The sequence below is a fragment of the Spermophilus citellus genome, assembly GCF_964194105.1.
Source record: "Spermophilus citellus genome assembly, chromosome: 16".
Lineage (NCBI taxonomy): Eukaryota > Metazoa > Chordata > Mammalia > Rodentia > Sciuridae > Spermophilus > Spermophilus citellus.
Window position 1 is genome coordinate 80,069,342 of NC_138196.1, and position 17,467 is coordinate 80,086,808.

The 17,467-nt window shown below is 42.7% G+C and overlaps 1 protein-coding gene across 6 annotated transcripts in view; it reads right to left on the reverse strand.

Moving 5' to 3' along the window:
• KIF13B (kinesin family member 13B) overlaps positions 1-17,467 on the reverse strand; it is a 533,579-nt gene that overhangs the window by 53,290 nt on the left and 462,822 nt on the right. For all 6 annotated transcript variants that reach the window (XR_014019133.1, XM_081269240.1, XM_081269241.1 and 3 more), the window contains 7 exons: positions 16,035-16,225; positions 15,315-15,525; positions 14,234-14,396; positions 9,663-9,809; positions 8,342-8,491; positions 7,914-8,042; positions 1,115-1,285 (listed from right to left, as the gene is read on the reverse strand). Coding sequence is in view for 5 of the 6 variants with exons in the window: in XM_081269240.1 (XP_081125366.1) it covers positions 1,115-1,285; positions 7,914-8,042; positions 8,342-8,491; positions 9,663-9,809; positions 14,234-14,396; positions 15,315-15,525; positions 16,035-16,225 (1,162 nt within the window). In the remaining variant the exon portion in view is untranslated. The remainder of the gene's footprint in view (positions 1-1,114; positions 1,286-7,913; positions 8,043-8,341; positions 8,492-9,662; positions 9,810-14,233; positions 14,397-15,314; positions 15,526-16,034; positions 16,226-17,467) is intronic.

A 17,467-nucleotide genomic window follows, 5' to 3' on the forward strand; every position in this document is an offset into this window, starting at 1 on the left:
AGGGTCTTGATAAATCGCTACGACTGGCCTCCAATTTGGGATCCTCCTGCCTCAGCCTGCTGGGTGGCTGGGATTGCAGAAGTGCACCAGGACACCCAGCCCAACCATTTCTCCTTTACAGAACAATATTTTGCAATAAGGATTTTGCTGTATTAAGAAAGTCATGGAATTTAAACACACTGGGGGAAACAACCTCACTCAAACAAACAAACAAAAAAATGAGGTTGATCAAGTGTGGTATGATAACAAAAAAGACTGATAGACCAGTGCAGGCTCTGCTGGTCACAAGCCCCAGGAAACACGATGATAACGACTGCGGACCAGGTAACTTCTGTGAACGGTTCCTTCAGCTGAAAAAAGAAGTGCAGCAATGAAATATAACTGGCAAGGACAAAAGGAAAGAATGGCAAAGGGCTCAGCAGAACCTCAGACCCAGTGAAGTGATTTCTTGTCTGTTGCCTTAATTTTCACTAGCTTCTTAACTGTTTCCGATTTCTTTTCTTCACTAATGTAACAGAAAACACGGATTCCCTTAGAAGATGAGCATGAGCGAGCTCGCGCGCGCGCACGCACACTTTTTTTTTTTTAAAGAAAGAGAGAGAGAGAGAGAGAGAGAGATTTAATATTTATTTTTTAGTTTTCGGCGGACACAACATCTTTGTTTGTATGTGGTGCTGAGGATCGAACCCGGGCGGCACGCATGCCAGGTGAGTGCACTACCGCTTGAGCCACATCCCCAGCCCCAAGTTACCCTTTTTTTAAACCAGGAATCAAACCAAGGGCCACTTAACTACTGAACCACATCCCCAGCCTTTTTTTCTATTTTATTTGGAGACAGGGTCTCGCTGTGTTGCTTAGGGCCTTACTAAGTTGTTGAGGCTGGCTTTGAACTCATGATCCCAAGCCACTGGAATTACAGATGTGCGCCACTGTGCCTGGCTGTACAAGTTACCCTTTGACTGTGGACAAGTCAAATGCATTGACTTTAATTCTTTACTCCATCCCCATTGTAAGACATTCTGATCCAAGACATAGATTGGCAAAATTATTCAAAGAAATAAGGATTATTTTTTGATTTTTGGTTACACATGAGTAGACTACAAAATCAACTCACGCTGCAGTGATCAAAGACAACCATGCACTGAGGCTCCTTGCTGACAGGGGAGGAGGAGGTATCCACCTCAGGCACGACTATCACTGGTTCCTGCTGATCCCAGAAGTCGTATTTGCAGAACACGAAGTGGGCCAAGTGCTGTGGCAACCCCGTGGCTTGAAGTATTTTCACCTGAAAGGAAAAGAGGGCTCTGTTGGTGTTTTAACCAGAAGATTCCAGGTGGTACTCTGAGTTAGAAGAATGGGTTCCTGTCCTGACCACATCCTATTCGCTCAGGAGTATTTCTGCATCTGAAATGGTGCCCACAACTGTCCTATGTAGTAAGAGGCCTGATATAGGGTGACAAGGACTTGATGATAAAGGTGGGTATACTGAAGTATTTAGAGGCTGATGAGGAGAATTTAAATTCCAGTTTCTTAGAACATAAGAATATAACAGTCATCAATTCAGAAGAAGAAAGTTCTTGAACATCAACAACATTCAGTTATATGAATCTGGCTAACTATGAATATGTCCTAAAAAAAAAAAAAGAGCCAGGTACAATGAATTTTTAAAAAATCAGTATATGTGCCAACAAGCAATAAATGTTCGAGAAAGGGCAAAATATTTATTCAAAACAATTTTTTGGGGTACTAGGAATTGAACATTCGGGCTCTACCACTGAGACTGAAGCCCCAGTCCTCTTTTATTTTTTGAGACAGGGTCTCACTAAGTTGCTTAGGGCCTGGCCAAGTTGCTGAGGCTGGCTTTGAACTTCAAATCTTCCTGCCTCCACCTCCTGAGCCGCTGGGATTACATATGGACACTACCACACCTGTCTTGATATTTTGAAGTATGAAGCATAACAAGGTTCTCAAGTAGAAAGGTTACATGCTACCAAACCATTTTTTGGAGAATTTTAAAGGCACTGAGAATGTGGTGTTAAACCTCTGGGGGGGAACGGAGGGAAGTGCAGAAGGCGACATTTTGCGCTGTCGGTATCAATGCTGACCAGATGCCTTCCCTACACAGACTTAGTGGGGAGAGGCGCCAGGGCTAAGGGCTGGACTACAGGACTGCAGAGTTCTGTGATGACGAAGTTGGGTGGAAACGCATGCCTCAGCAAGTTAAATTAGGTTCTGATTTTACAACTGACTGAGCCAGTCTTCACACTATTGAGTAATAATCAGAAACTTTGTTCTTCACCCGATCACTCCCTGCATGTTGTACAATCCCCTCTACCTCTAATAATAAACTTAATGAAAATAAAGTAGAATATATGGCATAAATTCATGTAAGCTCAGCAACCACAAATACAACCTTCACATTTTGGAAGCATTAGTAAGGATGGGGAAACCACAGAAAGTGGGAACTCCATAGTAATTCATTTTTTCCTGTGATGCTAACGAGTCTGAAAGATAGCAGTTTTCCTCCTAGGCTACAGAAGACTGGCCAGCACAGTTCATATCTCCATACCACCTGAGCAATCAATGTTCTGTAACTTTTTATAATTAAAAAAACTATTGTTTTCACCAATTTTTATAAAAACATTTTCTTACCATAATAGTCTTTACAGTGAGGCACAAGATTTTGAGGTTACATAAATCTAAACAAAATCTGTCACTTATTAGCTTGTGTTCAGGTGCAAATTACTTCAATTTTTAGTTTTCTCACAATGGTACTGGCACCAAAACAAACATGAAGACCAATGGTACAGAAGAGAAGACACAGAGACAAACCCACATAAATTCAGTTTCTCATACTAGACAAAGGCACCATACATTGGAGAAAAGATGGCCTCTTCAAAAAATGGTGCCAGGAAAACTGGAAATCCATATGTAACACAATGAAATTAGACTCCTATCTCTCACTCTACACAAAACTCAACTCCAAGTAGATCAAGGACGTAAGCATTAAAACAGAGACCCTGCACCTACTATAAGAAAAAGTAGGCCCAAATCTCTACCTTGTCAGCTTCGGAACCAAATTCCTCAACAAGACTCCTAAAGTGCAAGAAGTAAAATGAAGAATCAATGAATGGGGGCTGGGGCTGTAGCTCAGTGGTAGAGCGCTTGCCTAGCATGTGTGAGGCACTGGGTTCAAGCCTCAGCATCACAAATAAAAGTATTGTGTCCATCTACAACACACACACACACACACACACTCTCTCTCTCTCTCTCTCTCTCTCTCTCTCACACACACACACGGACTATAAATATTAAAGGAACATAAAAAAAAGAATCAAAAAACAGGATAATATCAAACCAAGAAGCTTCTTCACAGCAGGAAACAATCAAGACCATAAAGAGAGAGCCTACAGAATGGGAGAAAATCTTTGCCACCTGCACCTCAGAGCATTAATCCCCAGGATATATAAAGAACTCAAAAAACTTAACACCAAAAAAATAAATAACCAAATCAATAAATGGGCTAAGGAACTGAACAGACACTTCACGGAAGAAGAAATATGATCAGTCAACAAATATATGAAAAAATGTTCAATATCAACAGCAATTAGAGATTCCATCTCACTCCACTCAGAATGGCAAGTATCAAGAATACAAGTAGCAATAAATGTTGGTGAGGATATGGGGGAAAAGGTACACTCATACCTTGCTGGTGGGTCTGCAAATTGGTGTAACCACTCTGGAAAGCAGTGTGGAAATTCCTCAAAAATCTTGGAATGAAACAACCATTTGACCCAGTTATCCCACTCCTTGGTGTATACCCAAAAGACTTAATCAGCATACTATAGTGATGCATCCACATCAATGTTTATAGCAACTCAATTCACAATAGTTAAATTGTGGAACCAATCTAGGTGTCCTTCAACAGATGAATGGATAAAGAAAATATGGTACATATATACAATGGAATATTACTCAGAAATAAAGAGGAATAAAATATCATGCTAAGTGAAATAAGCCCATCTCAAAACTCCAAAGGGCAGATATTATCTCTGATTTGCAAATTCTGACTCACAACAGGTGGGGTGGGGGGGTGGCTGTTCCCTGATTAGACAGGGGGTGTAGGGGGAAGGGAAGGGAAAGGGGAATGGGAAAGACAGTAGAATGAATCGGACATAACTTTCCTATGCTCATATGAGTACATGACCAGTGTAACTCCGCATAATGTATAACCATAAGAATGGGAAGTTACACTCCATGTATGTATGATATGTTGGAATGCAGTCTGCTGTTGTGTAATAACTAAAATGAACAAATAAAAAAATTTTAATTAAAAAATACAATATTTAGTTTTCTTAGGCTCAGCTTTCTCCTGGGAGATATGTGAATGTTAACGGCCACCCTACTGTCCCAGGTGACACCACGCCAATGAAGGAAAGGAAACGAATGGAAGCAACTGATGAGGTATTCGATACATACTTCTCTGTGACTGAATTCTGTCTGAAAGCCACGTTTTCCCTATAGAAATTCATCTAAGTTTAAGAATAAGAAATAAGATGTCATACACTGACCCATCCTCTGCAAGCAACTTCTCAGGACTGAGACTCAGGATCTAGAACATAGGTTGTCTGGGGTTTTATTGGGTTTAAGTTTTTACATACAAAAATGAAAATCACCACAAGGTGTCAGAATACCACAGACTTCAGCTTGCAGCTGTCCAAGACAGAGGGGCAAAATGACATCAGCCAGCATCACTGTTGTCTGGGGTTTTTTAATGGACTCAATATCACTGGAAATGTTAATGTGTGTACATTATTCATTAAGGAAAATAAGCTCAGACTTCTTCCCTGGGCCAGTGACCCTCAGCTCCCATGACATTTTAGCTGTCCCAGGGCTGGTCTCATTTTCCCTCCCTCACTTCCTTTACTGTTGAAGTGTATTTGTCCTTGACCTCTCTACACAAAAGGCTACTGCATGCTAGAACCTGGGCTCTAAAAAGAACCTCCTATGACAGGGAGCAGGCTCTCTGCTGGCTACACTGGGACAGGGAACGTACGGGATGCACAGAACATCCATCATACAGAAAGCCACTAAGTCTTCGAGGGTCAGGGCCACACCAACACAGCCAGCTGAGGTGACTGCCACCAGCCAAAGACAGGGACCTTACAGCTTCAGTGCAGGTAATGAGTGCAATGGACCAAAACCCAAGTGTGCTTAAGGCCAAGAGTCCATGATAACAGTAAGACAGAGAAAATCTCACTGGTAAAGCATCAATTCATTATTCTGAAAACCAGTTAAATAAAGGGAGAGAATGGAACACTTACCCTGTCTTCTGTATACAAGCTCCACCTCGGAATGGCAAACTAGCTGGTGGCAGAACCATTCTCTCTATAGAAGCACTTCAGCTAACAATTAAAACGAAAGACTCACAATAGCCCTCTTTTGTAACTTCTAACAAAACAGTGCATTTAGGTGGTGACCATCCATGTCTCTAACACCCCCAAAGAGAAACAACCAGACATAATAATAGCCCCATCCACAAAGAACCTTGACCCCCCTCCCTACCACACAGCACCTGCACCTCCAGCCACCAGCTTGCACCTGACATATGTGACACACTCAGCAGTGATAGTCATCAGACACCAGACTGTGAAAACTCCTGGGCAACAACCCGGTCTCTACAGCAAGTTGCAGGGCGTGTGTGTGTGTGTGTGTGTGTGTGTGTGTGTGTGTGAGAGAGAGAGAGAGAGAGAGAGAGAGAGAGAGAGAGAGAGAACTCTCTCAAGTTATGAATTTGGGATAATGAAGCTATGGCTATGTCGACTTTTGTTGTAAGTACTCACTATTTTGGGGAGCCACACTAAACTGCTCACAGGTAAAACAGGATACATGGGGTGCTTACAGGGGGCAGCACAGAAGCAGCTGGGGGTAGGAATGAGAGGAGCCTGGCCTCGGGCAGCTGCTGTCAGCTGGTGATAAAGAGGGTCAACTAGACTGTTCCTACTGCTTTCCTTCCATTTAAAAAATCTTAAGATATATTGTATTGTACCAGCATTTTTTAAAGCCCCATCATTAAAAAAAAGGTTACTGGATGCACTACTTTTTTTCAGTGAAGATGATAAATTTCCTGGAATGTTGTTTTACTGCAATGGTAAAAGCTCATCTTTCAGAGTTGCACTTTCTGTCCACCAGCTTGACTGGGCCACACGGAGTCATCAAGCTTGTCTCCACCCCTGAGAATCGCAATACCTCAAGGGACAGATTCTGAGATCAATGCAATAAAGATGAACCTTCTAGCAGATAACGGTGTTTTCCCCTTATTCTGAAGTGGTTGGAGCCACAGAACACGGCAGACCTGCTTAGCACATGCTGCGACCTGCAGAAAGTGGCCCTCCCTGTGACAGCATTAGCTTCTCCTACTTGAGGCAAACATATAGCTTACTCCTGAAATTCTAAGATGTGTTTGCTGAGGAAGACCTAGGATGGGTTATGAATTAAGAGTCAGGTCTAGGACTGGGGATATAGCTCATTTGCTAGAGTGCTTGCCTCACACACACAAAGCCCTGGGTTCAATCCCCAGCACCACCACCAAGAAAAAAGAAAAAAAAAAAAAAACAAGAGTCAGGTGTAGCTTCTTTCCCTGACCTTTTACTGGCCTCTCTTCATTTTTCCTTTTTTAGTCCTGGGGACTGACCCCAGGGTGTACAAGCACAGCATAGCAAAGGGACACTTAGGCATAACCTCAATCCTTTTTTTACTTATTATTTTGAAACAGGATCGTGCTAAGTTGCCGAGGCTAGCCTTGAACCTGAGATCTTCCTGTCTCAGCCCACTTAGTCTCTGGGATTCCAGGTGTGCATGGCCATTCCCAGCTACGGGCTGCTTTGTAAACAGCAAAGGCCACTGTGCTGATTTCTTGTCACTGAAACCTTTTTCCCTGGATCCTGCAAAGGTTTTCAACCAATGGTATTGCTGGCCTACTAGAGGGTGTTTTGAGATGTGGGAAAGGACATTCGCAATGCCATGACGAGTAGGGGAGGTGGCTCTCCCCAATGTAAGCGGGCAGGAGCCGACAACTGTAATGACCAGCTACCCTCTACCTAGCCATTATACTCAGAAACACCAAGAGCACCTGTGGAGACATTATAACCCAACACCCCAACTCCTTCAGGTTTAGCCTGTCCCATTTGCCCAGAAATCATCCCCAGACCCTGCTGTCTGAATCACCTTCTCTGTGTCTCAGGACCGCTGGTGCCTACTCTATGAAGCCCCTGGATCACACACAACACTGGAGTCTTCTGTACACCAACAAGAAGACCGAACAGGCCCTAGCTACTGAAAAGCAGAAACCTCTCCCAGCTCATCTTCATGTTGCTGGGATTTGACATGAGGCCTGACCAGTAACACCCAACAAAAGTGTGATGAACAGCACACCAGGGAAAAGCAGGCAGCAGAGGGCTGCAACTGGGGTGTGCAAGCACAGCACGGCCAAGGCACTGTGGGGAGGAAGAGCAAAGGTCGTGCAGAGAGGCTGCAAAGTGTGGCTAGGGCTGCAGCTCAGGGACAACACCAGAGCTGGGGTAAACACCTATTTTCAGCAAGAAGCAAAAGCCCCAACAGGAGAAGCAAACAGTGGGAGACGAGGGCTTCTCTGCAGAGAGGTGCAGATAAACAAAGACTCCTATGATTTTGGAATTGAGTGGCCCAGAGAAAAGAGGTGACTTGTCCATAGCTCTAGAAATCTGAACCCATACTTCAGGATCCGTGTCCCAAGAACACCAAACACTACAAAGTTTACTTGGTGACAGATGTTTTCAAAATCCAAAAAAAGAACACAGATTCATCATCTAAATACCCACAATCCTCAAAAACAGTCCCGCTTAGACTTCTTCCCAGACAAACCTGGGACTTACCATGCACACCAGTCTGCTCTCCTGGGCCTCCTTCTCAAAGGAGCCCTCCGTAGCATCGTCACCTCCTGCGATTCTCTCCCCAATGGCACCACTGATTCGCATCACCTCTACATGCAGCCGACCAGCCACCTAGAGCAATGGGGCAAAGCAGACACTGGCTTCCAGATCCCCGAGAGGCCCTCTCCTCTGCATTAGCCACGCTATCAGGTCAACGGTATCAGAATGCAGAAGGCTCCTTTCTGACAGTAGTTCTGCTCTCAAAGTATCTGGACTAACCACCATAAAGTCTGTGGAAACAAAGTATTTACCACATACATCCATAGCATTTGTCATTACTGATGTTAAAAAAAGGCAGCAGCAAGATCCCACTGCCACCCTACTGTTCCCTGCACTGTACTTTGCAGAAACCGAGTCATGAGCAAGCCAACCTCTCCCTTCTGATTGACGATCGGGACAGCATACTGTAACTTCACATCATAGAACAGGGACTCCAGGAAGACATTGGCCACCCCAATGAGACTGTGATTTTCCTGCTCGTCATAGAATGGGTCAGCACGCTTGAAGTACGATCGGATTACCTAAAAGAGAATTGGAGCACAAAACTTCTCAAAAATCACATAAAATAAATGCATTCAACCTACTGATTTTTATACACTCTTAATTTAAGTCATTAAAGTAAACTTTTATCAATAGTATTCTTTACTGCAAAGTAAGTTCTTGCCAAAGCACAGCACTGTATTATTCTCATACACACATTCCCTCATTCCCACTTAGAATGGAGGTCAGTGTCCTTCACCCACAAAGGATAATCCCAATAGTAGGCCATTACTTTTATCATTTCTTCTCCTTTACATAGAAATCTTCCAGCAAAAATAAATAAACAAAGTATACTGACTACAAAAGAAATGGAGTGCACTAATATTCTCCATTTTTCTGTTATGGAATAGGGTCACCCCATCTCTTATGACTCATTAGACACACTGCTACAAATAAGAAGTGACACTCAGAGGGAGCAGCTTTTTTTGTATTAATATTGTTATTTTACTTTTCAGTTGAAATAGGAGAGGAACAAAAAAGATTTTTTTAAAATGTGAAGCAAAAATGTCATCTAACTATAAAAAGTCGGTTTTACAATATCAATTTTGAAAAATAAACATTTTTACAAAACATGAAGTTAAGGTAGTCAACAACTATATGTAGAAACGGGACCAGCAGTATTGAAGATACATTATATGCATTATTCTATTTTATTATATATTCTATTTTATACACGTACAAGTACATGGCTGAACTCAATGAGAGAACCTGCAAATCAAGCAGCAAGTACCAGTACAGAGGTTTACAGAACCACGTCACAATCAAAGCTTCTTCAAAAAAGGTTCCTAATAGTGTAAATACTAAGGTGCTGCTGAATTAAATTTAAAAAACACACTTCATAGGGTTTAGTTTATTGAGAAACAGAAGGAAGCTGATAAGGCCTGGCCTCTGACCTACGGAGAGCCCCAGAGCAGCAAGGGGACAGACCAAGAGAAGGCAGAATCCAAAGTGGGAGCTCTGTTAGAAATGCAGAGAAGAGCAAGGAGAAGGAAAGGGACACCTGAGGGACAGGTTTCTAAAATTCTTAATTAACTAAACAATGTAAAGGATTAAAATAACTTTTGCTATAGAACCAGGACAACCATTTTGGGAACACAAAGGATTTCCCCATGGGCAGCCCACTGCAGCCGGGTCCCTTCCCTTGGTGCTTACCGGGGTGTCCTCGTCACACTCTTTCCACTCCTGATAAAGATCTCTCATATCCAGCAGCCTGTTGTCCAGTTTTTCCAAAGACCAAATCTGCTTTCCTTTTCCTCTTCGTCTCACTTGGATTGCAGGCTCACTGAGGAGAGAGCCTCGCTGCAAAGACAGCAGAGGTGGGTGTGAAATGCCACCAGGCCACCACAAGGCCAGCGCTGAGTGCCCACACCCACTGGCCAGGTCATCACACCAAGCTGATGGTTACAAAGCCTTTCCAACCAGCTACAGTCAAGACTAAAAATTTCAGTATGAACAGGTTTAGGTATAACTTTACATTTAGACTTCTACTGTAATGCGATATAAATTCAAATTGAAAACCCCAAATCCTAGATTATTATGCTCAATGGGAAGCTGAAATAAGAATGCTTTGTTCAGGGGCTGGGGTTGTGGCTCAGTGGCAGAGCACTTAACACTAGCACGTGTGAGGCACTGGGTTTGATCTTCAGCACCACATAAAGTCAAATAAATAAAATAAAGGTATTGTGTCCATCTACAACTAAAAATATTTTATTCAGAATGTTTTTATTCAGACTTCATATGACCACAGAACATCAACGGGGAGAAAGAGTCACACATACAGGAGGGCAAAGGGAAGTCTGCTGAGATGCACGGTAAAGAAGTGTCTTTATACTTTCAGAAGTGTAACTTTCAGTTTTTTTTGAATGGGTAGGATCTTAATGCTAAAAAGAGTAAATTCTTAGAAAAGTTACTGTAAACTGCTTAAAAGATTAAACTATGAAAATTGTCCCATTTGGAAGCAATAAATGATACTAGATTCCGAATATACAGATTGAATTTATTATTAAATTAGTAGAGAACTAGACAGTTAGTGGTTGCACAACACTGTGAATGTACTAAATGCCTGTGAATTATTTACTTTAGAATAGCAATGTTGTGTTATGCAAGTTTTGCTAGAAAAATAGTATTTGATGAAGTATTTCCAGCTTATAAAAGCAACCTGTGTTTTTCTCAGTACCTCACACATACTAGGCAGGGGCTCAACCATCGAGTTATATCTCCAGGCCATTCTTCTTCCAAATTTTTTTATTAGTACATTACAATTATCATAATAGTGGGATTCATTATTCCAGACCTTTTTATTTTGAGACAGGGTCTCACGAAGTTGTCCAGGCTGGCCTCAAACTTGTGATCCTCCTGCCTCAGCTTCCTGAGTAGCTGGGATTACAGGCACAACCTACCAAACTTGGGTAATGATGCGGTTTTCAGTTGTTGTATTTGTGGTGCTGGGGATTGAACCTTGGGCCTCAAGCAGGTCAGGCAAGCACTCTACCACTGAGCCACATCTACAACTATGCAATGAGGTTTTTTTAAAAAAATATTTTTATTAGTTGTAGATGGACTTTTATTTTATTTATTTATATGCAGTGCTGAGACTTGAACCCAGTGCCTCACACATGCTAGGCAAGCATTGTGTCACTAAGCCACAATCCCAGCCACAGGAATGTGTTTTTAATGTAGAAAAACTTTTAGAACATTTTTAAACCACAAAGTAGAAAATAAAAACATCCTTCTACATCTCCCCCAAACAATGTATCTATCCATCATCTATCAATTTAAATGTACCAGCTTAATTTATTAACTACTCTGATATGTCTACTTAGAACTTAAGTGAATCATGAAATACAATAATGTTTCATTAACATCTTGCATATGATCATTTCCAAAGAAATAAAATTTGCATAATGAAATAAAGATTTGATAATTCTTCTTTTTGGCAGTGCTGAGGATCAAATTCAGGGCTGGGTGCATGCTAGACAAGCATTTTGCCACTGAATTCAAAACACAGCTGGAGATTTAATAATTCTTAAAGTTGAAAATTCATGTGCTTTAGGCCCTTCCACCTCATCTTCAGCCAGCTAGTGAAAAAAACAAAAATCTCATTAGTGCTCTGTGGCTACTGACTTTCCAGGGGCAGAATGCTGGGCCTGGGACTAAATGTCCAGGAATCTACCTACATCATGAACAAATAGCTGCTACCGAACTTCCGTCAGCAATGCACAGCCCCAGGAAGCACACGGGTGGATGGGAGGAGAGAGACCCGAGGGGACATGAGGCACGAGGGGCTGACTTGGCTGCCCCAAAGCAGTAGAGCTCCTTCCAAATAAAGCTCAAAAATAGGATACAGAGAAAAGCCCTATCATTGTGCTTACGGGTAAAATGTTCAGTTCTCAGATACCACAGGGTGAGAGAAGATTTTATACTGCTCCATCTTCTAGAAAAAGTTAAGCTCTATAACTTCTGCCCATGATTGGCCTCCTCGTTTGACTATGTCTTTGAGTCCCACTGTACTCAGATTTTGCCCTATAACTAAGAAGCAGAATGAAGTTTAGGTAAAATCTTTCCAACTGCACACAGAGTATCCATCAAGAGACAAGGATCTACACAGTAATGATCAGGTTTGCGGTACCTTTATTACTCAAAAGATTGAGTCATATTTGCTAAATATTGACTGTGCAAAATGGTGAGCTCGATTCTGAGAGATCATTGGGAAACAGCAGCTATCCCTGCTGTCAAATTCCCACAGAACATGGAAACAAACTGATGGAGATGTGTGTTAGATAGTGCAGGAGAAAGAGACCACGCAGACTCAGCAGAAGTACGTATGAAGAGAAAAGTCCTTCTAATCCATTAAGATTCACACACACACACACACAATCAGAGCTAGAGAAGGTTCAGGAGGAGGAGCATGGGGTGGGGGGGATGAGGATGACAATGACTATAGGTCAGAATAGGATATTTGAGTAGGACTCTCCCACAAAATACTATTAAACTCATTATATTACTCAAAAAAGAGATTTGTTGTCTTAAATATATATAGGAAACAACTAATGAATGGTTTTATAGAGCAATCTATTAGCAAATAAAGACAACATGATATACATAAAGTGAATACCGGACTTGGGAAGGGCCATGGAGTGGTAATAAAGGAAAAAGGTACTGTGGGAGGACTGATAATAACAGAGTTCTCAGAAATAATTTAAATATATTTGACCATTTGATTCAGCTATCCCACTCCTCGGTTTATTTAAAATCAGCATACTACAGCAACGCAGCCACATCAATGCTCACAGCAGCTCAATTCACAATAGCTAAACTATGGAACCAACCTAGATATCCTTCAGTGGAGAAATGGATAAAGAAAATGTGGTTCATATACACAATGGAATATTACTCAGCCTTAAAGAATGAAATTATGACATTTGCAGGTATATAGATGGAACTAGAATATCATGCTAACTGAAATAAGCCAATCCTCAAAAACCAAAGGCCAAATGTTTTCTCTGAACAGCACATGCTGATCCATAGTGGGGAGGCAGGTAGGGGAAAATGAAGGAGCTTTGGATTGTGCCGAGGGGTGTGAGGAAAAGGGTGGGGCTGTGGGGATGAGGAGGACAGTAGAATGAGACCAACATTATTATCCTATACACATGAAGATTACACTAGTGGAATGACCCTGAGCCATGTACAGCCAGAGGAATGAAAAGCTATGCTCCATTTGTGTACAATGTGTCAAAGTGTATTCTACTGTTATATATAATTAATTGGAACAAATTAAAAAATAAGAAATAAAAAAGGACTGGGACTGTAGCTCAATGGTACAGCACCCCTAAGATCAATCCCTAGTACAAAAAAAAAGGAGAATTACTCATCTTCAAAATTAAAAATAAGACACTTTTCTCATTTAAGAGTTAGTTATAGGGTCAATACAGGTGTATTTTTCCTTCTGTTAATACTCCTGTCTTCAACGCTCAGCATAAATAAAACATGTTCATATTAAAAAAATGTGACCACATTGCTAAGAAAAAAATGTGAACTACTTTGAGATGGACTCCCCCCTGCCAAAAAGAAAAGATCGCTGAGTGTCTTACCTAGCATCTAGCATATCCTACTTGTCTGTCTCTTAAGCCATTTACAATTTAGGAAGTTATAGAAAACATATAGTGATTGATTGCTGTAAATGATTGATTGCTGTCCAAAGAAATGCATGTTATCTCACAAGATACAGCTGACAACGGCTCCGTGAATCCTGACTTTCCTTGGGTCTATGTGTAAATGTATCTCACAATCCTAATTTACACATGGAGGAACAGATAAGAAGTTACATTCCTGAATTAATAAGTTAAATAAAATATTTGACACGTTTGAATAAATAAATATGTGTACATATATTTGAAATAAGGGAGTGAAATATACTGTGAGGAGGTAGAGAGTATACTCCTAATGGATAAATATACATACACATGTACATATTTTTTAATGTAAATATGTGTGTATATACATACACACACGCATCCATACGTATACACATGTGTGTGCATGTGTGCACATGCACGCATGCACACAAAGGCAAACGAAGTGAATTCTACTCAAGGGAGAAGAACTGAAGGGCCTCCGTGGGTGGGTCTGGAAAGCAGCGGGGCACAAAGCCACCAACGCCCTGCACAGCACCGTGCCCAGCAACTCACACGACGACATCTATCTTTGCTGAGGGAGGGCCTCACCTTCCTGTTGGCATCCAGGCTGGAGGCAGGAATCTGCAGGGTCACTTTGTATTCGGTTCTTTTATCCAGCTCCTCTGCGATGTAACTAGCTTCTCTCACCAACAGATTGGCCTTAACGATCTGCTCCCTCAGTCTCATCAGGCTGTTGTTCAACGTTGCTTCTCTTTAGGAGAAACAAAGAGGAAAGGCCGAGGTGAGTAGAAGCTAACAAATACCCAAAGCAGACCTCAGAACATCGGAGTATGCTGATGCCCAGTGCAAGCCGAGCTTTACGACAGTCCTGCACACAAGGACTCTACTGCTGACACTCCCATGCACGCACTTCTGTCTGGGCTGCACTGCCAGCACCTGGCACACCTGTGCAGCAAGCTGACCACAGAAAAGGGCAGTGCTTCACAACTGTGGACAGGAATCATCCAGGGATCTTGAGAAACTCAAGAGTGACTCGATTTCTACCCAGCAGGCCTGAGTGGGGCAGGAGGGTCTGCATTTCTATCACTTTCAGCTGATAGGGATGCCGCAGGCCCAAAGACCAGACTTGGATGAGCAGGTTAGTGATGTCCGATGCAGCCACGAGTAGGGCATTTCAGTGAGATGCTAGTTAGCTGCACAGAGGTCAAACTGCAATCTGCACCTCAGTGGCACCATGCTTCACCTACCTGAGCTCATCAGTCCAGACAATTTTCTTTTTTTCCTTTTTTTAAAAAACACCTACCCAAGCTTCAGAACCTAAAGCATGATACAATGATAAAGTATACTTTTTTATTCAAATCCAAAAGCCATACAAACTGAAAACCAGACAGCACCTAACAAGGGCAGGGGTTTTTTGTTTGTTTGTTTGTTTGTTTTTTAGTTGTTAATAGTCCTTTATTTATTTTACGTGGTGCTGAGAATCAAACCCAGTGCCTCACACATGCCAGGCAAGTGCGCTACCACTGAGCCATACAAGGGCAGTTTTAAAGAAAGAAATACAAATTGGAGATTTCCATGTTTTCCAAAAATGAAAAATAATGTGATGTGGTTCTTGGCTGTGACGCACACTCTCTTGCAGTGTGACGAGTTTACTGAAGCCAGGGCCTACCTCTCCTCCGCCCACTGCCTCAGGCGCTGCTGGGCGCTGGGCGAGTGGAAAGACAGCCGGTCTCCTGTACGATAGCTCTGCTTCTCGGGGGACAGCCTTCTTCGGAGCTGCTCCAGCTCCTGTTCATACATGAGCCTCTGCCGTTCTAGTGCGGAGCGTTTCTCTTCTTCATGCTGCTGTTCTAGGCTGTTCAATATCGACTGCATTGGATCTAAACATGTTTTTGTAAAAAAAAAAAAAAGGATGAACAAAAGGACAATGCACTTCAAATGTCATCCCACTGTGTTATACTGTTGTTGGTCAAACCAGTACCACCGAATATCCCTAAAGACAATTTGGAATAAACTCAGCTTTCTGTACTTCCAGCTCCTGTTGTCCTCTCCTATCCCATACTATGCTCCATGTAACAGAAGCAAGTCTCCTGTGTGCCCTATCGTCACCCACGACACAGTGAGTGCTCCAGAAACATGACAACAGTAGCCTTACACCTGAGAATTTTCACCAATGAGAACAAAGTGTGCAGTGATTGGACGGCATATCAAGATAGCACTGGGGGTTTTATAGATACAGTAAGTTGTTATAGTCAAAGGCACAAGAGAGTAGAGTTCAGAGACCAGTAACACAGATTTTCCCTTCTGCAAAACATGAAAAGACCTGAACTGTAAATACTTTTAAGACTGTCAATCCTGGAAGATTCCAGAAGACAGGCAGACCACTCACCATTACTGCCCAGGGCCTTCATGGTCACCTCCATCTGTGCATACTCAAAATTGAAGCTGATCTCACTGGACACCTCACTAGAGGAGTCCCCATCCACGTCCAGCTGCTCAGAACTGTTATCGTTCCGCAGGGAGGCGTCCTGCTCCTCTTCCTCTCGTTCTGCTCTCTTTTTCTTTTTAGGCAAACTGAGTCTTGGGGTTAAAAAAAAAAGAATATCATTTTTAAAGTCAAGATAGGCATTTATGGGCTGGGACTGCAGCTCAGTGGCAGAGCACTTGCCTAGCAAGCGTGAGGCACTGGGTTTGATCCTCAGCACCATATAAAAAAATAAACAAATAAAATAAAGGAATTCTGACCATCTAGAACTACAAAAAAAAAAAAAAAAGAAAGAAAGAAAACAAAAGATAAGCATTTAGTCATTCCATTCCTTAAAACTGGCATCTGCCAAATGCCAAAGGAATGCCATGTAAATACAAGGAAACTGCTGTATTCAGGAGCTTTCCATTCTGTGTGTGCAAATAATTATAACAGAGTGTGACTTGGGCACACGACTGTTACCAGCCAGGTGGAGAAGAAAAGCCTGACCCCCTTCAGAGCAGAGTAGTCAAGGAAGGAAGGATGGAGCAGGAGATCGTCCGCCACACCCCAGAGGAGAAGCAGAAAGCAGGGCGAGGGCAGTGTGGGAAGACGTGAGCCAGGTGCTGGCAGGCTCTGAGAATGCGTGAGCCACCACAGGACACACGAGCTCCACGAAGCACAGGTGAGAGAGAGCGCTGGGAAGACCAACCTAGCCCAGACCAGGAAGGGTCTGGAAGACTAAGCCAAGCAATTTATACTTGCTTTAATTTGGGAAGAAAAAACATGAAAATTTTTTTCTACAACATTTGTATCCATCTACTCTTTCCTCAAACATCAAAATACTAACGGGCCTCCAAGCAAGGGCCTCTACAAGCCGTATGAAACGTCACTGGCCAGGGGCAGGACAAGGGGAGACCCAGATGTTAATGCACACATCACCCAGCCTGTCTGTCCTGGCCGACACGATGCCACGCTTGTCTGGGAAACTGTGTGCAGGCCCAGGAAGGCCTTTCCTCTCGCTGCCCTCCAGCACCCAGCAAATTCCAGCAAAGGGGACACAGTGGAGGATTGCCAGGGTCTGACAGGAGGACTACTGAGGCTCGCGAGGTCCCCTTCACCCTCCCTTCCTCCTGGAGCAAGCAAGCTGCTCTCAAGGCTGCAGGGCACAGGCATCTTTAGAGGGCAAGAAAACGCCAACCCAAAGGTGGGCTTCAGCAGGGCACTTCTGAGAGGCTTGCCCAACACTAACGACCATCTCCCTTCAGATTTCTTGTTCTAACAGAGAAATAAATCATCTGTTTAAGCAGTGACTGTCAAGTGTGCTGTTACCAACAGCTAAAAGCTCTCCCAAGGGA